At 42.4% G+C, this 24,114-nt stretch overlaps 1 protein-coding gene across 1 annotated transcript in view; it reads right to left on the reverse strand.

The window, feature by feature from the left end:
* MIGA2 (mitoguardin 2) overlaps positions 1–24,114 on the reverse strand; it is a 1,296,375-nt gene that overhangs the window by 1,209,304 nt on the left and 62,957 nt on the right. Inside the window, exon 2 of the mRNA XM_044058371.1 lies at positions 22,002–22,231. Coding sequence (XP_043914306.1) covers positions 22,002–22,097 — 96 coding nt within the window. The 5' untranslated portion in view covers positions 22,098–22,231. The remainder of the gene's footprint in view (positions 1–22,001; positions 22,232–24,114) is intronic.

Consider the following 24,114-nt stretch of genomic DNA (forward strand, 5'->3'; position numbering starts at 1 on the left):
TGTCATTGTCCATGTTGGTGTGAACGACCAGAGACGTACCTCCCTGGACTACATGAAGAGAGATATGGAAGAGCTCTCCGATCTTGTAGCCCAGGCAGGTATGACCCTAGCCCTGAGTAGCATTCTGCCATCACCCAGAATGATGCCGCAGTACAAGGACAAAATGATTGAATTCAACAATTGGCTAAGCTTCTGGTGCCATTCTAAAGGGATCCAGTATCTGTCTGCCTGGAATGACATGGTCGACAGACCATGATGCTTTGCCACAGATGGCCTGCACCTGTCACCCCTGGGATTCCGGATACTGGCTAAGGTTCTTGCCGCCCCCTATAGTGCCTTTTTTAGGCAAGGTTCAAATGACAAATTCACCACCGTAACAGGAACAGGCAAGCAAAAACTGAGGGTGATGCTACTCAATGCTAGAAGTTTAAATCTCAAAATGCACTCACTCGAGGCACTCCTTAAAATGGAGAACATCGATATCTGTGCAGTGACTGAGACCTGGTTCAAGGCTCCAGAGAGCACCCCTGCACTACCAGGCTATAACTCATACCACACTTTTCGACCATGTAACCTGGACCGGAACACCAAAGGCAGAGGTGTGTCCATATTCATTAAGGATATCACCACCTCCAGGCTAGTTGCTCAGCATAATGCAGCCGAGGTTATCCAAGTGCAACTAACTCTGGGCAAAACTGCAATCCAAATTGCAGCTTGCTACAGATCACCCACCATGCCCCAGGATTCCTACTCCTCTTTTCTTGATGTACTGGAAAATATTAGGGTTCAACCAAACACCCTAATAATGGGCCATTTCAACTACCCCACCATTAACTGGGAAAACTACTCATGTACCAACTCCTTTGATCAACGCTTTCTAGAATTCATAAACTCCAACGCCCTGAATCAACTTATCCACACCCCCACCAGGGGCAACAATATCCTGGATCTAGTCATTACCAGTATGAGTAACCGGTGTTCCACACCTGAAGTCAATGCCTCATTGGTCCACTCCGACCATAAGCTAATTACCCTAGATATCCACATCCTGCCTCCACCCCCCATTAAGGAAACCATGGTAAAAAAAATTCTCCAAAGCCAACTTCATGCTTCTTAAGACATAAGTGGTGAACTTCATGACGCCCATGCAGACAGACAATACAGTTACAACTACTGAATCCTACACAATTGCACTTTATAAGCACTTACATGAGTGCATGGATCATGCTACCCCAAACAGAACCAAGATGCTATCCTCCAAAAAAAGGAAGCCAATCTGGTGGTCCCCTGCCATAAACAAACTGTACAACAGAAGGAAGAAACTCTTGCAAAAGAGAGTAAAATCCCACGAGTGGAGGAGCTCCCTGGTCAGCCTCAGTAAGAAGCTGCAATCCCTGATAAAATTTTCCAAAGCTAGTTATGAAAACAAAATTGCCACTGATTCTAAAGACAACCACAAAGCATTCTATAGCTATGTCAAGAATCTCAATGGCAACACTCAGATCTGCTTTGAGTCACAGCACAATGGCACTAAATATACAGACCCAACTGATACTGCCAACATTCTGGCAGATAGATTCAGTGCTAACTTTACCCCCCTCTCACCCCTAAAGAGCCCATCTCTATACCAGAAGAATGCAAAGTTCCTGTAACCACGGCTGCGCAGGTAAAAACCACACTCTCCAAAGCCAAGAACACAGCATCCATGGGACCAGACAACATCCCAGGCTACATTCTACACGAACTACAGAACGAACTGGCACCCCACCTAAGTACCATGTTCAATCATAGCCCCACCTCAGGCTTTGTGCCTGCTGAATGGCGCACAGCAAAGGTTATCCCACTCCACAAGGGGGGAGCCACCACAGACCCCGGGAACTACTGCCCCATTAGCCTGACGAGCCTGGTCTGCAAGGCCATGGAACGTATCATCATGGAACTTACAAACAAAGATATTGGTAATCTCCAAACTCTGGATCCCACCCAGTTTGGGTTTGTAAAAGGCAGACCATGTCTCCTAAACCTGATAGACTAATTTGAAGCAGTCACCAAAGCCGTAGACAAGAGTACGGTGGTTCACACAGCCTATCTAGATCTTGCCAAGGCTTTTGATACCATCCCCCACTCTGGAATTATAGATAAACTCACTAAACTAGGTATAAATCCCTATGTCACAAGATGGGTTGCCAACTGGCTCACTGACAGAACCCACACTGTGAAAGTAGCAGACTCCAAATCCGACTTCAGACCAGTGACAAGTGGAGTACCACAGGGTTCAGTCCTGGGTCCTCTCCTGTTTGGTATCTACTTCTCTGAAGTACAGGCTAACACAGAAGGTCTTTGGCTAATGAAGTTCACAGATAACTGCAAACTAGGAACCATAATCAAAACTCCCAACGATGTGGGCATCCTACAAAAGGGCCTCACTGAGACAGATGCCTGGTGTCAAAGCCATGGCCTCAAGCTCAATGCCAAAAAGTGCATTGTCATCCCCTTTGGTAAAAAGTCTGTACCCATGAACTACAACATAGGCGGTAGTATACTTAACCCTGAAAGTGTGATGAGACCTTGGGACACAGGTGGACAGTAGTCTCTCCTTTAATAATCACATCGCCACAGTAGTCAGGAAATCCTTCTACGTGGCACACCTCATCACAAAAGGTTTCTCATCCAGAAAAAAAGAGGTCATTGTTCCCCTCTACTCATCACTCATTAGACCCATTACAGAGTACAATGCCCCTTTTGGTATGTACCTCACAAGACATCTACAACAAGTGGAATGGCCGCAGAAATACCTCACAAAGAAGATTACCAGCCTCAAACAGATGCCCTACGCAGACAGTCTCAAAAAACTGCAGCTTTACTCAATCGCATATCACCTACTCAGGGGTGATCTCTGCCTAACATACAAAGCTATGTCAAACCCAGAGCTGTTGGATATGCTCCACTTAAAGAAATCCCAATCCTTCCGAGCTACACGCTCTAGGGACCTAAACCTTGTCACCACATTAAACAGAACATGCCGGAGGGATAGATTCCTGTCCCAGAGACTTCCCATACTCTGGAATAAACTACCTATCTATATCAAACAAACCTCCTCATTAGCACTCTAAGAAAAATCTTGATGATTGGATGGGAAATAGGAAATTCACCCCGGGGATCACCTCTGTGGCTCTGCTCGACAATGGCACAGGAAAATAATTTTCTTGGGTGGCAAAAGCCAGGGTACCTTTTTTTGGCTGGGCTTGTATAGGCCCCAGGGCCAATAGCCTAGTACCTACCTAGTACCTACCTATGAACAAAACTGCACTAATCTCTTTACAGCACCAATTTCAAAAATTTTGGACTTCCTGGCCGAAACCTTTGAGAAAGGAGCAGCAAATGCTACAATTTGAGTTCAACTGGCTGCTATTTCCAATTTTCATGTGGGTCTTATGCGTTCTAACATCATGTCCCACAAGCTATGTAGGGCCTTTTTAAAAGGTGCTACTCTATTAAGGCCTCCCATCCTTGGGATTTAAATTTAGTGCTAGTGGCTCTAATCCTCCCTACCTTTGAACCAGCTGCTTCTTGTCCTCTTAAATTCTTATCATGTTAGACCCTTTTCCTGATTGCAATTACATCAGCTAGATGGGTTTCCGAGTTACACGCACTTTCCATCCACCCTCCTTATATGATTTTTCAGAAGAACAGAGTATCTGAGAACAAATCCTTCCTTCTTACCAACAGTCTGTTCAGAGTATAATTTGAATCAGTCCATTGAACTCCCTATATTCTTTCCAAATTATGGCAACAAGGCAGCGTATAAGCTACATCAATTGGATGTCCACAGGCAGTTACGATTTTATCTTCAAAAAACCACGGACATCAGAAAATCATCTGTTTGTATCCTTCTCACAGCGTAAGCAAGGCTCACCAGTTTCCAAAGTGACCTTGTCAAAATGGCTGTCCAATACTATTACTTATGCTTACGAGTCTCGGAATGTGTCTGTCCCCGGAAAGGTAAGGGGACACACTACTAGCTCCTTGGCTACCTCCATAGCTTTTCAAGCCAAGCTTCCATTAGATACTATTTGTGCAGCAGCAACATGGGCTACTCCCCATACCTTTAATGATTAATGATCATTCAAAGTAGACATGGCCTCTTGGAACAGGGCATCTTTTGGTTCCACGGTTCTGAAGTCTCTTTTCCAATGAGCCACCCAGGATTTAAGTGCTGGGGACGCTGTCCCAACCAGAAAGAAGGAAGGCGAGATGGACAACATAACATAAAGAAGTTATGTTCTTACCATAACGTTCCATGTTTGTTGTCCTGTATCTCGCCTTCCTTCTTGCATCCCCTCCCTCCTTCCCCCATCCTGGATGATTGAGAGGAATTTCCTTTTTTGGCTGTTTTGGCTGAGTTTCCTTTGCTTTTCAACTGTTGGTATAGTCCTTGTCACCTTTGCTGATCTGTTGTTTCGGTACAAGGAAGCAGTATTGTTTAGTTACCTCTTTTATTTGGTAATTTATAGTTCTCCTATCTACTGTTTAGTTCTCACAAGCGAGATCTGGGTAGCTACCGCTAAGCATGCTGGGATAAGGGGTTAGCCTTGAGCCAGTAAGGACACTTCGAACTTTAGAAGTGGCCGAATTGGAGCCGAGACAGGCTCCGAACCCAGCCAGAAAGAAGGAAGGTAAGATACATGACAACAAACATGGAATGTTACAGTAAGAACATAACTTCTTTTTTTTTCATTTTTGGGGGCTGGCATAGTGTTTTACAGTGCAGTTACTGTGTTATGTCAAAAATGTAGCTTTTGTAGACTGGTAGTGTTTACTGGCAATTGCTGATAGTCTTCCCTTGGAACAAAGCACCATTTTTGGCTTGACCACGGAACAGACTACTAGTTCAATACTCAGTCCTTCCTCCAGTAACAAAAAGAAAAAGTTAAGCAATCAGCCTTTACCACCACAGCAGGCTAGCAATTTGTCTCAGTCATAGGTGGGTGACTCTGATGTGTACATTTGTTGTACCTCAGATCACTCATCTTTTACCTCAGATCCCTGTGGTGTAGCACCTGCAGCTGCTATGTACCAGGGAATAGCAATGTCCTCTGTGGCTGCTGGGATCCCCTCATTGGGGAAGGTAGAGCCACTCTTGTCAGTCCTGGGAGAGGGAACAGTGAAGGTTTCCTTGTGTTAGAATGCTTTGCCCATCTCTGGGGATGCAGCTGTTGCCATTAGCAAAATGATTAGACCCGTTTTTCCTGTCAAAAAGAAACAGAAGCCAAGCATGTATCTACTCTTCCTCAAATTTCTTTGGATAGGAATAGTTTACTGGGTGTTTCTGATGGCTTAAATTCAGGCTACTGATCTCTCTTGTAAAGCAGTTTCTTGTAAAAGGAAGAGGGATTCTTTATTTCCTGAAGAGATTCAGGATTCTGAATCTGAACAAGAATATGTAGGGATGGATACAGGGTTTTCCTCAAATTTCTGATTCAGACTGAGAAGATCTCTGTGTCCGATTCCCCTGTGGGAGTTTCTCTTTCTCTGAGACTATCACTAGAATGTGCCAGTGTTTTCAGTGAGAGAGCACTGAGGTTTCCCAGTCCCTCAGAAAATACTATGAGTTGTTACAGAAGTTCTGTCAGCTTTGGAGGTGTGTATTACTGCCTGCAGTTTTCCTGATAGTAGGCCACCTGCCCCTAAAAAGGCAGATAGGCTGTATAAAGTTCCTCAGTCTTTTACATTTTTATACAGTATTCCCAAACATGAACCAGCAGCTGTGGCATTAGTTGATCCCATTGCTGCTAAGAACTTAGTTTATTGCAATCCTACTCCTCCTGATAAGGATGGGAAAATTATTGATAGGTATGAGAAAAAAAGTGTATACTTCTACAACTTTGATTTTCAGAATTTTGAATTGTACATCTTTTATGTTAAAGTTTGTTCTGAGAAACTGTGAAAGTATGAGGAATGTTTTGTCTGCAGGTTCCTGTTGTGAGGAAAAAAAATGCTTAAAATAATTTAAGTTCTTCTGTTGTTCAAGTCACTAATTGTTTGCAGAGTGTGTGTAGGACTCTCTTGATATTACTTCAATGGTTAAGGCCACTAATACTGTTTTAAGGAGGTTTAAATGGCTACATTCTCAGAACCTCCCAGACCAGGGGCAGCCCATGCTATTGGACTGCAGGACTGCAGCCCCCTCCCCCCAGCTGTAAATGAAAGACCCCAAAAGAAAGAAAAAAAAGAAACTAAAGTAAAAGACAAAAATCTCAGACCTTCGCGCATGCGCACTAGTGGCATTTCCGTCATCCAGACTGCTGCTGAACCAGTCCAGAGCATGCGTAGAGCTCCGGACTGATTCAGCAGCAGTCCGGATTAGAAACACAGCAGTCAAGAGCATCCCAGATGTTTATGCAGTTAGGTACAACTGTATAGACAGGAAAGGGATCGAACTGCAACGTCCGCAGGCTGAAGACGTCACCACGGGATCAGTGACATCTCACGGGAGCTATGCAGCAACAGAAGGCATAGCAATGAGTGGATATGGAGCCATTCATTACCCATGCAGAGCTATACAGAAATGGAAAGCATAGCGATAAGTGGATATGGAGCTATTACCCATGCATGTAAGTGTATTACAAGGTGTGTGTGAGTGCGTGTGTGTGTGTGTGTGTGTGTGTGTGTGTGTGTGTGTGTGTGTGTGTGTGTGTGTGTGTGTGTGTACACAAACTCCAAATAGGTGCTGGATACTCAAATTTTGATTATCTGTTTCTTTCTGTAGAAATCACAATTTGTTAACCCCCAAATTATTTTGGTTTCTAACCAAGACAATAAGTAAGGGTAAAAGTACCTCCTCATCCCTTGATGTAATGTAGCTAAACATCAGTCCCACGTTTTTGTTTGCTTTGCAGTAAAACATTGTCACTGTTTTTGGTGTATGCCGAGAGTTCTTTGTTGCAATTCTCTCATTGTCTTGGTCTGGTTAACAGGACAATTTTCTTCCAAAGCTCACTGAGTTGCTTTAAGCTTGACTGAAAGATCCTCCTGCAATAGTCATGAACTCTATCCTTGCTTCCTTAAATCATTTACCACTTTCATTGTCATTCCCCAAGAATCTCTCAGGTTGCAAGGTTAGGGTTGCAGCTTAACTTGCAGATCCACATTAACTTGGTCACAGGCTAACATGTTTCCTCCATATCTGCTTCATTGATAGACTAGATTCCCAGAAAACCTTAGAAATACTAGTTGAATACAGAGATGATAAATGGTTCTGCACCTGTACATTATTGCCTTTGCATTATTTCCCTTATTATTATTATACTAACTCCTACTTAAAACTAGCTTTTTTTATTTAAGTCCTTCTAGGACATGTCCACCCATTTCCTAATAACTCTTTTTCTTACGAGATCTACCTACTATCACAGTCTTCCCTTCTCTTTAATAATACTGATTTATTTTCTTTCAGCATACATAATGATTGCTTACTTATTAAGTATAGACAAACCTCTACAGTTTCATATGTTCAGCATGTCTCTGACTTTTCTTATGGCTGCATTTTATTTGATTAGTCTTGATACGTCTCTGCTGAGACATATCACCTATACACTCTCCATATTAATCTATGGCAAACATTGGAGTGTGTGACATTATTTTCATTTCATGTGTTTGCACATCTGTCTGTGCAGTCTTGCTGTTGCACTGCCCTGCCTCTAGCTTAGGTCATTGTTGAGAGAGTCAACTGGTCAGCTGACAAATCCAGTTAATAATTAAATTAAACAAACAACTACATGTTTACTTTGTTTGCCAGGAGTCATATGTAGGACCACACACAATGATTTTTATTAACATCCTAAATGCATACAATCCTTTGATCCAAGATAATTTCATAGTGACAAATGGGTGCTATTAAGCTTCCACCTCTCTTTCTAGACTTGGCTTTTCATTCAATAACCCCTGCCAAACAGACACACACACACACACACACACACACACACACACACACACACACACACACACACACACACACACATATATATTATGGATATGTGCATGTAGTTGATTGAAGTTGAAATTTATTTTGTCCACACACTTTGGTCAACAGTTGTGTCAGATTGCACTATCCCTGGGGTTGAGGATTATGCCCTTTCTGTGGGGATTGTGTGATCTTGGAGTTGGAATAAATAATTAGTGGGGTGTGGGGCTAAGGGAGTCCTCCCCAGAAGCACTGTTTTATAACTTGCATGACCTGAGGAGTGTCTTTGGAGCACAAGCAGAAGCATGATGATGTTTGTTGATTTTATCATTGGCATTTCATTGATTTAATGTTTACCACTATACCTATTATCTACCAGTCTGTCTAGGTGTGTGTGTGTATGTATGTGTGTGTGTGTGTGTGTGTGTGTGTGTGTGTGTGTGTGTGTGTGTGTGTGTGTGTGTGTGTGTGTGTGTGTAATGCCTCAGTTGCTGTATACTGGTGGCTAGAGATAACACATGGTGGTGGGTAGAGAATACCTCAGGCTTGAACCCTATACCTTGGTTGCAGATGACAAGGGCCTGAATTCCCTTCCCACCAATATTTGTAAAAAACAAATTTGCAGATTTATGCCTCATATTTGTTCTGTTCCTCATAAAATCTGTCATTTCTGTATGTTTGTTACCTTACACAGTCAGTAGTGCAGTGGTGCACTGGTAGCATTATTGCCTGACAGCTACAGGTTCTCTGGTTTGATTATTGGCTAGGGTGCCTTCTGTGCGGAGTCTACATGTTCTCCCATCTTACAGAAACATACGTCTGGAGTGTTTCTCCCTGAGCCTCTGCTGAGAATCGTCTTTTGTTCCAAGTCAGACTTTCCTGGTTAACAAATGTTAAATAAATAAAAATAACAGGCATTTGCATTTCAGACTTCATATTCTTCAGAAAGTACATGGTAACACAAAACCTTTTATTCTAGCAATTTTCTAAGTTTATAACATGGGTATTTGAAATTTGTCCCTATTTATGAGACTGTATTCCCCCATTATTGGCTTAGTCCAGGTTTTTTGTGCTAAATTTGAGAGCTATGGAGAACTGAATTCACCGAATATGTTTGGGGGCTGTATTCCCCCATTACTGGCTTTGTCTATGTGTTTTTTGCTAAGAGGTTGAGTGCTATGGTGAGAACTGAATTCACTGAATATGTTTGGGGGCTGTATTCCCCTATTATTGGCTTTGTTCAGGTGTTTTGTGCTAAGAGGTTGACAGCTATTGTGAGAACTGAATTCACTAAATGGTAGCCATTTACGTTTCAGTCTTCCTCTCTTTCACAAAGCAGATGATTTGGCATAGTGGCATGTTGCTCTGACTGTTTTTGGCGGTGAAATGTATGGTGATAACACAGAATTTTATTCTAGCAACTTTCCAACATTATACAAGCAATGTTTAAAATGTGTCCCTGGTATTTGGGCTTTTGTCGTCCCCCCCAATACATTTTGGCTTTTTTCCAGATTTCTTGTGCTGCAAAGATCAGACATACAGCTGAGTGTTGAGTAGATTTTACAAAGAGCTGAGAGCTGCAGGGGAGCAAAAGTTTAGGGCTGCTTATGCTCTGTCTGCTTGCATTGTTAATAGCACAACAGGTAATGTACTTGCTTTTGATGCAGAAGGCTGTAGATTCTACTCCCACAGTAGGTAGATGCATTGCTTATACTGTACTGTGTTGCAAAGGGGGTGGATGCTACAGTCATTTTTGGCGAAGATACCTAGTAACTATGAACCTGTTATCACTTTGTCATCCATTCCCTACTGCAATATTACTAGCTTATCATTTTTTTAGTGTAACATAGGTAATTTATTCCTCAAGGGCAACAAGCACTTTATTTGTAGATGAAACAATGAAATATAAAGTTGTTTGCTAGCGGCAACCTCTTCATTAGTTACAGATCTCTTTAATGTGGAATTATTTAGATGACTTTTACTTCTACAGAGATTGTGCATATTTACTGATACTGGTGGACTGTAGAAGTTTGAGTAGACTTTTATGATGGGAATGTTCTGAATTGGGCAGTTTTGTCATTGGTGCATGCATTTTGTTTCATTGTTTACTGGAAAAATGTTCAAAACAATAAATTTAAAACGCCCTCTAAAACTGTACTGTACAAGGAATATAATTTAATACAATCAGGAAGGTGTATCAAAGAGCATGTGTATGTTTCATGTGCAAGGGGCCTGCGATTTGAAAACAGCCCAAAGTTAATCTTTATCTGCCATTGACAAAATGTATTTTCTTTGAATGTGGGCTTCAATGCTGTTTCAATGAATGTGAGTTTCAAGGGCAAAGAAGTTTTTAATGCTAAGTCTATTTTCATTGCGAGACTGCATTGCTTTGTTTAGCAGATATATATTAGTGTTTGTGCTGTAAAATGCAAAATAAAACTTTCAAATGAAATCCAAATCATTGCAGAAGTAAATCAGTATGCACATTATAGTGTTTATGGTAAATTGGGTGAAATAACCAAGGAATGGCTGCAGGGGGAAGTCTCCATTCGACCATGATTTTGTGAGGGGGGGAAAGGCAGCAAACAAAGACAGTCCAGGCTGAACTACACCTCTCAACTGTCCTGATTTTTGCAGAATTAATAGATTTTTGCTTCTTATTTTTGGTTTGTTCCTCATAAAATTTGTGGTTTTCTGGCAAATCATTTAGGAATGAAGTCACTAAATAATGACAGACATTTTCAGATGTCATAACCTTCAGAAAAATGCATGCTAAAGCAAGACCTGTTATTCTATCAAGTGTCTTAAGTTTATACAAGAGTAATTTTTAGTACTGTATGTATGTTCCCCCAATATATTTGGCCTTGTCGAGATTTCCTGCATTAAAAAATTGAGAGGTATGTGCAAATAAATCACTTTATAGAATTAGGAATATCCAAACCTCTCAACTGTCCCCAATTTTGGCTCAAAATGTTGCTCTCCCCCTAATAATCCCTCCACAAAATGGCAATTTTGAAAGAAACTGTGGAGGGTTTACAATTATAAATAACTGTAATGATCAGAGTTATAGATTACTTTTATTTCGGAAATGCATGTAGATTCTCTTATTTTGTCAGCTGCTCAAGTTAACAGTACTACTATTAAAAATGTGTCCCTTCTTTGACAGGTTCTCAGCTGTATTGTGTGGCAATTTTATATTTTTGCATCACATTTTTGGTCCATTTTTCATAAAATTGTGTTTTTCTGGCAAATTAGTGGCAACTCATTAAAGATTGAAGTTAGAAAATAATGGCAGACATTTGAGTTTCAGATTTCATGCCCTTTAAAAAAATCATACTAATGCAAGACCTACTACTATTCTATTATCTTTCTATGTTTAGAAGAGCAATAGTTAAAAAGTGTCCTTATTTTTGGGCCTTTGTCCCACTTCTATGTATGGCTTTGTCCAGATTTCTTGCTCTGAGGTTGAGAGGTATAACAAATGTGTCAGAGCCATCACCGTCAGCCAGAGACATATCAAATTCTGACATACTTGTTGCACCCCACTCCACCATGTAGTGACTCTGGATGTGTTCAAGCAAGGCAAGGAGCAGTTATGCAGTGTAAGTGTCCAGAGTATTCCCCCATACAAGGTAGACACAAGTACTACAGTAGCTTTTCATCTTTCCTTGGTTTTGCAGAATGCTCTGGTTTTCTGTCATATTTTTACACTGTTGATTTATGCTTCTTATTATTCAGAAAATGCATGTTGTTGCAGTAGCTGTTGTTCTGTGTGTAAGTAGCAATGCTTTAATGACCATCAGGTAAGCTTGTTAGAGATTGTAAGCCTTTTTGTTGTTGCCATGCAGACAATATTTACATAACTAGATAATGTATAAGCCTTAGGTATAGAAATTCATATGACAGTATTTGTAATAAAGGACAGGATTACAGTATTTTCAGAAGCTCATTGCATTTGTTGGAAACTTACAGTCATCTTTGCAGGATTTACCTGTAAACTAAACAGAATGCCTATCTATCATGTGTGGTCCATTAGCTGTGCAGTAATGCTTTAAGCAATTTATCTTGAGCTTGTTTCTTGTTTGCTGTTCATTTTTTACTTTGATCATGTCTTCCCCATGAAACAAATAGATAGTTGTTGTCAGGCAGCAGGTCTTTTTTGGATAAGAAACATTTTTGTAAGTGGGGGTATCAGCTACTTTCAGCATGTTACTTGGTGCTTTTATAAAGCTGAATATAAATTATAATTAGAACTGCAGTGCAAGGAGAAGTGGTTTGAGCTGAGTGCTGCTTGTTTTTTTATACTTGATTTTGACTGGCATTCCAGTAATGTATTTAAAAAGTAATGCTTTTTTCATGCCTCAAAACTTTTTTGTTTCCATCTAGATATTAAGTAAACTGTCATGTAGCCAATGCATTGAAAGATTTTTTTCTTACATACTTAATTTTTGTCTTGATTGGACTCTCGTAATGACAGTTTGGCACCCAGGTCAGCATATTTAATTAAAGTTCCTTCCAGTTGTGGTTTTGAGCATAGCTCCACCCCTTTCTAGTTGGCCACACCCCTTCCCAATGGCCCCACTCATTCAGCTGTCTCCTGCAGCCACCCTTTAATTTGACTTACTTCAGAGCAAGGCAGATGTGTGGGTCTTCTTTAGTTCTTGTCAGGTCCAAGACAGAACACAGAGTGCTGTGCCTCTCTCAGAGTGTTCTTAAATTAATATCTCAAATATTACTGATGGGTTAGCTTGCAGAATGACAATTTCTTGTCATCTGACTTCTAGTCCCCAGGTCCAAACAACCATTGATGACAGCAAGTAGTATTTAGCATCTGCCTGTAAAAATATATAGACAAGGGCTTTTCCTCAGATCTTTGGCAAATGTTGGAAGTCATAAAACAATAAAACTTCCAAGACAATGCTGAAAACTTCTCAACACAGACATTGCGTCTCCTTGCTGCCATAAACTAAATTTCAGCTATTTTTCTGATGTTTTACTGGACTGAAGTTTACCTCCTGTACTCCAGTTTCCATTGTTATATTATATACATTTAAACAGGTAAAACAGTACATGTACATTTTTGCCCAGTAGGGCATGTGGTAGTTACATTTTAAGCACAAGGACTTTATAAAATATCTTTTCAACACACGTCTGCAAAAACCTAGTTTGATATATACATGGCATACAGTTCTAATACATTTGTAACACAAGCATCTTCTATGAATCATATTGATATTTACAAACGACACACAATAATTTACAATATTCCAGATAGCTGTGCTGGCAGTATCTCCTTTTGTAACACTTCTATATAAATCATGTTAATATTCACAAATGATATACAATTACTTACAAAATTCCAGCTAGCTGTGCTGGCAGTACCTCATTTGTCACAGCACACAAATATATATATATATATGTGCATAAATATAGACACACACACACTCCCAAGACTGTACATGGGACATAACAAAACACTGAAAACAGAACTCTAACCACAATCACAATGGCTGCCTGTTGTTGTTGTTGTTGTTGCCTGTATGGGACCTAAATCATGGTAGCAATTTTTTTCTTCCTTTTTTTTTTTGCCCCCCCCCCCCCCGTTAATTAACTTCCTCCAAAATTTAAAAAAAAACAAAAAAAAAAAAACAAAAAAAAAAACAGGCATATGTGTACAGTAGGGTAACATAAGAACATCTTAAAGGATAATGTAAAAATGCTGTTTTGAAGTCAAATTCCCTCATCACAAAGTGTTTTTATTTTCCTTTAATCCAATGCAAACCATCCTCATTAAAAGGAGATTAAATTTCCCTCAGTATTTTGTCTGAAACAGATTTTCAAGACTGCACACATCTTTTTCATAGTCTGTGAATGAGAAGTTATGTACCTACCATAACGCTCCATGTTAGTTGTCTTCTTCTCGCCTTCTTTCTTGCTGGATGGGTTCGGAGCCGACTCGGCCTATACTAAAGCTCGAGAGCTAATTTTATCGGCTCGAGGCAACCCTATATCCCATGATGCTAGGCGCTAACTACCAAGATCTCGTTTGGTAGCTGAGAACATAGCAATTTTATCCTCCCAACCCAAGGGAGAGAAGGAAAGGGGGAAAAACTCCCATGTGCCACTACCTGAAGCTAAAGTTACCCAAGGATAACCAGTTTATGCTTCAAATTATGAAGGGTGAAGACTCTGATAAAAAGGGAAAATCCTTTCGGTCTATCCAGGCTAGGGGGATGGCGGGTGGGACGCAAGAAAAAAGGCGAGAAGAAGATAACGAACATGGAACATTATGGTAGGTACATAACTTCTCAATGTTAAGTTGTCAATCTCGCCTTCATTCTTGCTGGATGGGACCGCGTCCCTAGCACCTTTATCCCGGGTGGCTCATTGGAACAGGCTTTTGAGAACGGTGGAACCAAAATTTGCCCTGTTTCTGGAGGCCATGTCTAATTTGTAGTGTGTAATAAAGGTATGAGGAGAGGCCCATGTGGCTGCTGCACAAATAGTATCTATTGGCAATCTAGCTTGAAAGGCTGTTGATGTAGCTAAAGCTCTGGTTGAATGGGCTCTTGGCTTAGAAGGTAATTCTTTACCTCTGAGATGATAGATACAGGTAATCACAGAGGACAGCCATCTAGACAAGGTTACTTTGGATACTGGAAGGCCCTTTTTACCTTCCGCATAGGACAGAAAAAGCTGATCAGATTTCCTAGTTTGTTTAGTTCTGTCCAGATAGTAACAGAGCTGACGATGAACGTCCAGATAATGCAGTTTTTGCTCTGCCCTGTTAGAATAATTAGGGAAGAAAATTGGAAGATCGATAGATTGATTTAAATTTGCCTGAGAAGCCACCTTGGGCAAAAAAGACGGGTTAGTTCTGAGAGAAACCCTGTCTTTGTGGAAAACTAGATAAGGAGGACAAATGCAAAGGGCATGGAGTTCTGATACTCTCCTAGCAGAAGTTATGGCAACTAGGAAGAGAGTTTTCCAAGAGAGCAACTTTAAAGAACAGGAAGCCGCAGGTTCAAAGGGAGGAAGAATCAAGGATGTTAAAATCAAGTTTAAATCCCACTGTGGTGGGGGTTCTTTGATTGGAGGTTTGAGTAAAAAGATGCCCTTAAGGAAGGCTTTACACAGCTTGTGGGACATGATGCTGGAATCCAATAGGTCTATGTGAAAATTTGAAATGGCCGCTAACTGAACCTTTACAGTGGAGGATGAAGAGCCTGAATGAAAAATTTCCGCTAGGAAATCTAGGACTGACTGTATAGGAGCAGTGAAGGGAACTATATTCCTAGCCCTTGCCCAGAAGGAAAAACGCTTCCATTTACTAGCATAAATCCTTGTGGTAGAGGACTTAAGGGAAGCTACAATAATATCACGGACAGAATTGGAAATCAGGGGAAGCCTGGCTAAGGATGGAAGTGGAGCAACCAAGCTGTGAGGTTGAGAGATTGGAGGGATTGGTGCGGCCACCCTGACTGGTGGGCCAAAAGATCTGGCACTGGGTTCAGATGCCAAAGCTGTTCCAAAAGGTAACGATGCAGGAACGGGATTTCAAGGAAGACCCCACTTCTGAAAAATCTCCTCCATTACTGATTGCTTGAGAGACCACTCGTGTGGTATGAGAATAGCTCTGCTCAACCTGTCCGCTATGATGTTGGACTTATATTATAAGTATAATAGGGGTTCTTGTAGACTGCTTTAATTTCCCCATTAAACATACTGTTATTGGATGTACTTGCAGTTTAGCCTAATGCCCTAGTTTGGTTACCATGTGCGGTATTGGTAATGAAGAAGTTACATTTATTTACTTTATGGTCTAGTTTAATATTTATCATTGTCATGTTTATTAATTTCATTACTATTTAATTTATTTTTATGTGTTTTTATATGTGTTGTAATATATTATACATTTTTACATTTTTATTTTTGGCATTACTGGATTCAAAGTTGAGTTTGAATTTTGGATTGGAATATATATTTAACATTTAACGAAAGTTTATACACACTGTATTTTTAAGAAACTGATTAGGGATGACTCACATGTGGGGGGGGGGGTATGTCATGTGATGTTGCATTTAGTATTTAACATGGCTGACTACACAACAGATTTTTTAACCTTGAAGATGCTCGGTAATAACCGAGCGAAAGCGCTTGGTTTATTGTTTGTTACTGTTTGGTGTGATTCAGATTACGTACCAATAAATGTGCTGTTCTCAACCTACTGTTTCTAACCATATTTTTTGGAGATTTGGGGACTGTGGCTGTGGACTTTGGTGATTCATGATGTTGGACTTCCCGGGGATATGCGTTGCTATCAGAAACCGCTGAGAAGAGATCGCCCATTGCCAAAGTCTGAGTGCCTCTCGACACAGGGGATAGGACTTGGTTCCGCCCTGCTTGTTGATATACCACACTACGGACATATTGTCTATCTGAATTGCAATAGTCCCTAAAGGAAGAGAGTCTTGGAGGGCTTGCAACGCTAAAAGCACTGCTCTCATCTCCAGGACATTTATGTGCAGGTGGCATTCGAAAGGTTGCTATGTGCCCTGGACTGTCCTGCCCTGAAAATGCTCCCCCCACCCGATCAGGGAGGCATCCATTGTGACAGTGGCGACTGGAGGGGAAGGAACAGATGGTCTGCCCTGAAGGACTTGAGGGGAGACCATCCACCAAGACAGATGTTTCTTGCAAGAAAGTGTTATTATGATTTTGTGTGTCAAAGGAAGTTGTTGGAAGGACCACTGGGAGAACAGCATCCACTGAAGGAGTCGCATGTGAAAGCGAGCAAGGGGAAGTAGCGTGATGGCTGCCGCCATGAGACCTAACACTTTTAGAACAAACCTGGCCTGGATTCTTTTGCTCAGAAGGAGGATATGAACATGATTTCGAATATCTAAAACTCTTTGCTCGGTTAATTTTGCTGAGAGCTGTATGGTGTCCAAGGTGGCGCCTATGAAGGTAATAGACTGACAAGGCGACAAGGCAGACTTTTCGAAATTTATGGAGATACCTAGCCCTTTGCAAGTTTGAATGGTGTAATCTCTGGCAAGAAGAAGCCAGATGCCTGGTGGTGGCAGTAAGGAGCCAGTCGTCTAAATACGGAAACACCTGGAATCCTTGACGTCTCAGATGAGCCGTAACCACTGCCATGCATTTGGTGAACACTCGGGGGGCTGTAGTGAGACCAAAGGGCAGGGCTCTGAACTGGTAGTGACTGGCCCCCAGCCGGAAGCGGAGAAACGTTCTGGAGCGCCTGTGCATCTTGATCCTGAAGGTCCACTGAGCACATCCAATTGTCCTGACCCAGAAGGGGTAGAATGGACTGCAGCGTGACCATCCGGAACTTCGTTCTTTTTACAGACTTGTTTAGTCTGCTGAGATCCAATATTGGCCTCCAGTCCCCTGTCTTTTTTGGTACCAAAAAGAACTTGGAGTAGATTCCGGATCCTAGTTGGTCTGCTGGGACTGGCTGGATGGCTCTTTTTGTTAGCAGTTTTGAAACTTCTAGTACTGCTTGTTCCCTTAGACTGGGTGGAACGTCTGGGAGGGGCCCTTTTGGCCGTGTTGGGGTGTGGATAAAGGGAATTTTGTAACCCTCTGATATAATCGACTGTACCCATTTGTCTTGTGTGAGAGAAAGCCAGGCTTCTGGAGACAGCGATAACCTTCCCCCGACTGCCTCCGAAGGTGGACAGTCGGGCAGCTTCTCAGGGATGCTGGAAGGGTTTGTCAGAGAGAGACTCTCTGTTACCCTGATTCTGCGGACCTCCTCTGCCTCTAGGACGGCGTCTGTTGTTGTTCCCCCCCTGCCTCTCGGGGGGGAACTGACCTCTTGCGTCAGGCGTGACTCTCTGAGATTTGCAGAACCACATTTTTCCACCCTTTTGACCCTTAGGATAGGGTCTGGACGGGGTTGAAAAACGGACTCCTACGGCAGAGAGAGTCTTGCCATCTTGTTCGCATCTGGTCAAAGTATCCTTCACTTGAGGTCCAAACAACACCGAACCATCAAAGGGGGAGTTAGTGAAGGATGCCTTGAAGGGGTCTGCAAAGTTGCAAGGCCGCATCCAGGCATAACGCCTTAAGGCCACGCCTGTGCCTGCGGCTCTACTCGCTCCATCGGCTGCATAGGAAATAAGCCGCATGGAGGAGTTGACAATGGAATTTAGGGTTCCTAGCTGGGAGTTGATTTTGTCCTGAGACCCCGCAGCTGTTGGATCCTGTAGGGTATCACCCAGTTCTTTGAGAATGTCTCTCTGAAGGCGGGTGAAATGGCACAAGTAATTCTGCGACCGCATGGCGAAGGTCGCTGAAGAGAACATCCACTTGCCGTACCTATCCATAGTCCTAGATTCCTTATTAGGAGGATGGGTAGGCACTGAAGGATCGGCCAGTTCCTTCTTAGTGGCTGCAGCCACCACCATGGCATCAACTGGGACACCCTTAGTTAAAAACTGTTTATCTGACGGGGCTGTGATAAATTTGGAAGGCTTCCGTGGGGTGGGTTCCAGCATATCAGGGGCCGTCCACGCCTTCCGCGCCACCACTTCCATCAGGGGGTCAAAAGGCGGAGACACCCAGGAGGTGGAAGGGCGAGAACCAAACGCCTCTAGGTAAACCGACTCGTCCTCGGAAGGATTGAGGGTAGACCAGTTCCCCCTCTGCTTGAGGATTTCAAGGATGTCAGAAAAGGAGACATCCTCAGAGGGGAACCGTGGGGACCCTTCCGACTCATCCAAGTTGGTATCAGATGTAATGGACTCAGGGGAGTCAACATGCTTCCTCTTACATGTCCTCTTTCGAGGGGGTTCACCTGACGGACCAGGGGAAGCCTCGGAAGAGGAGGATATTCCCAATGGGGAAACCTGAGGCGTTGGATCTCTGCGGTCGGGAATGAAAGAGTGGGTAGAGACCGCAGCAGGCACTACAGTGGGAGGAGCTGATAGAGCTGACCATGGAGCAGGCACAGGGGCCAGTATGCTCCTCATGACCTCGAAGGTGCCCCTATCAGGCAGGACAGAAGGCTCCCATTCCGAAGAAATAGGAACCCCAGCCGGCACCGTGAGGGACGGCTCCGAAGCCGATGTCGGGGCCGAACTCACCAGCGCCGAAGCTCCGAGAGGGAGAACGGGGTCGGACAAGGGTCCGATGCCACTCACCCCCTAGGAGCCGACGAGGGAATCCAAGCGCCCGGATCCCTCCATGGATGGGACCATGGAAGAGATCGGAGCAGACAACGGAGCCGAAGGGGGAAGTATCGGCTCCGATGTCACGACGGTCACGGCTCCGAGGAGCTCCGGCTCCGAACTCAGGGGCAGAGTCGGAGGAGGAATCGAAGATGGTATGGGTAAAGCCACTGTCTGTTGAGACGGGCTGTGAAGCATTTGGGCCAGTGCCTGAGACTTTAGGAGTCTGCTAACCACCCTCTCCAGGTCATGGTCAGAAAGCCTGGAAGACTGAGAGGAATGGCTCCGATGGCTCCGCTCCGAGAGCAAAGGTGATCTCGGAGCCAAGTGAATGGACTCCAGGGATGGAGACCTAGATCTTTTGTGGGTGGAAGATGGCACCGAGACTACTGGTGCCGATGGAGCCAAAGATACGTCGGCTCTGACCGGAGCCAACTTTGGAGACAGAGTCTTTGAGGCATCGGCTCCGGCCGGAGCCAATGCAGAATATTGCGACATAGCCGTATCGGCTCTAGCCGGAGCCGATCGTGATGCAGTAGGTGAGCCACCAGCCGAAGGCTTGGAGCACGGAGCCAACGGTTTGGGGATGGCTTCGAAGGTTTACCCGGCAAGGACTTAGCCGGGGAACCTTCGGGCTTTAATAAGCCCCTCAAAATTAACTTATTCCTGTGCTCCTGCAGGACTCTTGGACTGACCGCATGACAAACAGAACAAGAGTACGGCAGGTGCAGGGGTCCCAGGCAATAAACGCAAGAAGTGTGACCGTCTGTCAGCGACATCTTCTGACAGCACGAGTCACACTTCTTGAAGCCTGAGACTTTAATGTCTTTAGACATTAAGCTGTCAAAGAAAGAAGAATTTCTTCCTTAGAAGTTAAAACACACACACACACACACACACACACACACACACACACACACACACACACACACAAGGTAAAAACAAAGGTTAATAACTAACACACACCTAACTGTCCCAAAAAAAGGGAACGGGAAAAAAACGGAAATGGCCTAAGGCCTAACCTTAACAGGGGAGGGATATAACTTTAGGGATTAGGGATTGACAAAAATGGGACCCAACAGAGTGGTATAAGGTACTAGACTATATATTTATAAAATAAAGGGGAAAAATCCTAAGAAAGGAGAAGAAAAATTTAAAATTTTTCACTGACCTGTGGAGCCGGTAAAAAAAGCACCTCACTAGCGAAAGCGGCAAACGAGATCTGGGTAGTTAGCGCCTAGCATCATGGGATATAGGGTTGCCTCGAGCCGGTAAAATTAGCTCTCGAGCTTTAGTATAGGCCGAGTCGGAGCCAAGGATAGGCTCCGAACCCATCCAGCAAGAACGAAGGTGAGATTGACAACTTAACATCACGTGTTATTTCCTTCTGAAATCCACTACATCATCTACTACCTCACAAGTGACTAGAAATCTGCAAGAATGATAGGAAAATATACAGCAAAGATTTACATTCTTAGCATATTTATTTAGGCCACTGCTTCCAAATATAGACAGATCCAGCAGGCAAATAATGCAGGGAAGCACTGATAAATTTTGAAGTATGAATCATCACTAACAGAGAATTAAGACTCAAGAGTAACAGGCTAGTTGATACCTCAGCTTAGAATAAAAGTGACTCAGAACAGCGCAGACTGTGTCTTCCTCCTATCAAGCAAATGTGAAACTATTTAGCAGCTCTTTCTAACAAAACATTTAAAATCAATACACAAAAGTCTCATCAGTAACTTGCTATACATAAAATACAGATGTAGTTGTGAAAATAAATAAACTGGCACTCTTCACAGAGCCACACATAAAGCAATTCAAATTCAAAGTATCAAGCTCTGGCTCTGGTGTACAGAGCAAAATATACAGCCCTGACTAACCCAAATGATTCAAGCTCAGTTAGCAGTTCAGGCACTAGAGGAGCCATGCAGAAGGGTAGAAATGACTTTCTGTTAATTCACCCACGCGGGGGGGGGGGGGGGACTTTAATGCAGTGATGTCAGTAATTCTGCCCAGTTAGAATATTCAAAAAATCCCCTGGCATGCATAACAATATATGTGGCAATGCTGACTGTTCCCCTGCAATACACCTCCCCTTCCCAACCATAAACAGAATGGACTCAGCACAGGAGTGGGTAGTATTTGAGACACTAAGGATAAAAGGAGCAATGGGAGCTAACCTAGAACATCTGATGGTTAAATGAAGAGCATGCAAAATGGGCCAAATAATTTTCATTTAAGACATTTAAAAGACTGTTACTGTACGTTCATGGAAAGACGAGGCAAACAGTACCTTGCTATCTTCTACAATAAGGTCACAAAGTGCCCTGCATTAAGAAGATGGTCTGGCTGTAGAACAAAATCATAACATGGTATGGCAGCTCCATCAGATACTTTTTGGGTATAACAAGTTAAAAATATTAACCACTTAGACTGATGCAGAGTCAATCATACTGTACAAATTATCAAGATATAATAAAAAAAATTGCCATTTCAGTTGCTGGGCAGTGCTTTAAGCTACAACAATATGCCCAGTCACAGAGTATGTGCAGAGTACTACATGGGACAATATGTCAGATCTTTAACCTACGGCTGTCTTTTACAACATTCAAAACACACGAAATGCACCTGTTTTGTCAACAAAACACCACCACCAGCAAAGGTGCCAAGTGCAGGTTCAGCATGTACAGCTATCGGACCAGAGTCTAGCTCCTTAAAACAAAAACAGCAGCTCTCCAGCACAGACTTGGCATGGCTTGTTAGTGACAAAAATGTCATCTTTTTCCAACAGCATAGACTTTTTTAAAATCTAAATATTAGTTTTCTTGCATTTTTCTTACCTGACCAAAAGTGGAGTAAAGAAAAACTGGAATCTCTGCAACAGTCATTGCCAGGGCCTGCATGATTGAAACACCATCTGCCCTTCTTAGTGCCATTCTTACATCAGGTCAGTTTCTCTGGTGCAAATCTCCGAGGTATTCAAGTGATTTTGCTGTTAGAGCAAAGATTGGATAAGGCATGTTCAGTGTTCCTTTCTTACTCCATTTTGATACCTTAGCTGATTTTGATCCTACACAAATACAACAAATAAGAGGAAAGGAAATTAAAGGCGAACACACTCCACACAATTCACTGTACCTTACTAATACTGTCAAGCAAAGTACTGCTCAAATGCTTAGCAGGATTGCAGTTGCAGTATCTGATTAGTCAGTACAATGTTTACGACTGCATTCTGCTCAGAAGATAAAAAATATACACTTTCAGTTGTAAGCAAAAACTCCTAAAAACGTGACAGCAAGAACCCAACAGATACCATGTTAGCAGTTTTGTATATAAGATGGCTTTGTGTTGCAAATGGTCTTGCAAACAGGAATCTGAAGAAAAATTTACATGATCTTTCTCAGCTACAGTTTCAAACGCAGTCTTGCTTACCTTCATTTGAAATTTACATTTAATTGCGTGTAACACAGTAAAACACAAAAGAAGTGCGTCACATTTGCACAGAGCAGCACAGAGTGAATTAAAGTATAACCAGAATGGTATTCCAGCTAGTTATGAACATTTGGTTTCATCCTCTCTGGTCACCTACTAAACATTCTTAGACTTCACTCATTACATTTTCTACTCCGCCACACTAGTTAAGTCTTTCAACAAAGCATCAGCTTTCTGCAATTCATCTTCTGAGGACAAAAAAGGTAAATTATATGGGTCCCCCAAAGTAAACAGAGTCAAGCGGTCACATGTTAGTATACATTATGATTTGTTAGGTTTACTGTAGCTGTTACAATCTATGCTCAGTAATAAACTGAGCACAAAATGGATTTTTGCAAAACAAAAAAGTTTTTCTTGTTTGAAGTGAAATGGTCATGCATGTTGCGTATGACAACTGCATGCCCATCATCACCCCACAGAGGGTTTAACAGATCACGTGACTGTCTTCAGCTCTTCTCAAGGAGAGAGGAGGGAAAAAAATAAAACAAACAAAAAAAAAAAAAACAAATGAAGCTGGCTCTAAAAAAACAACCTGAGCAAGTGGTCTGTGTCATTGCAAAGTCAGCCAGGTACACACAAGGTAAGCAAGTAAACAGATCTGAATGTGAATTTTCAAGCAACCAGTGGCCACTTGATTATAATATTCTAGCAACTAATCAATATCCACCTTCAGTGTCAGCAGTGGTGTTTTATCCAAAACAGTATCCTATACCACAGCACAATTTGCAGGGATATGTGGAAAGGTAGAGTAAAAAAAAAACATATTTGGAATGGGAGTTTGGTACATGGTAATCTGAAATGAGAGGATATGTAAATTTACCTGTGGTTATCAATCATTTTTCAAAAATTCTTTATCAAATACATTGTGAACAACTGGTCCCCACCACACTGTAGACATGAACTATTCTACCTGTTCAAACAAACACTGGTCTCACAACTGGTCTACAAAAATTTACAATTGGATCCAGTCATTACAGTCATAGCTCAAAGTGGAGTGCCCTTCTGTTTCAATTATAGTGTCCATTGTCCAACTCTTTTAGAAGAGTTTAACTTCAAGTGTTTTTTGCCTGGTTATGTTACTGCTAAAGAAAATCTAACTTGCACATGTTTAAAAGGAAAGTCTCACAAGCAGAGTTGCTCTTGGGGGGTGGGGGCAGGGTTGCCAGACGTCCCTATTTGGGCGGGACTATGCTGAGATCAGCAACCTGATCCCGAGTCCCGCCCTGCCGGTTTAAAACCCGGGCAGCCTCAGCTTTGTTTTTTTTTTTTTTTTTGATTGGCCCGTATACCGGCATACGGGCCAATCAAAAATCGCTAAACACGGAGCTTCTTGTGTTTAATGCGGAAGTTCCGCAAAACAGAGCTACTTCTGTTTAATGCGGAACAGAGATGTTCCGCATTAAACAGAAGTAGCTCCATGTTTAGCGATTTTTTGATTGGCCCGTATACCGGTATTCGCAT

This window comes from Protopterus annectens, chromosome 16.part0, assembly GCF_019279795.1.
Source record: "Protopterus annectens isolate FY-2018-M chromosome 16.part0, PAN1.0, whole genome shotgun sequence".
NCBI lineage: Eukaryota > Metazoa > Chordata > Ceratodontiformes > Protopteridae > Protopterus > Protopterus annectens.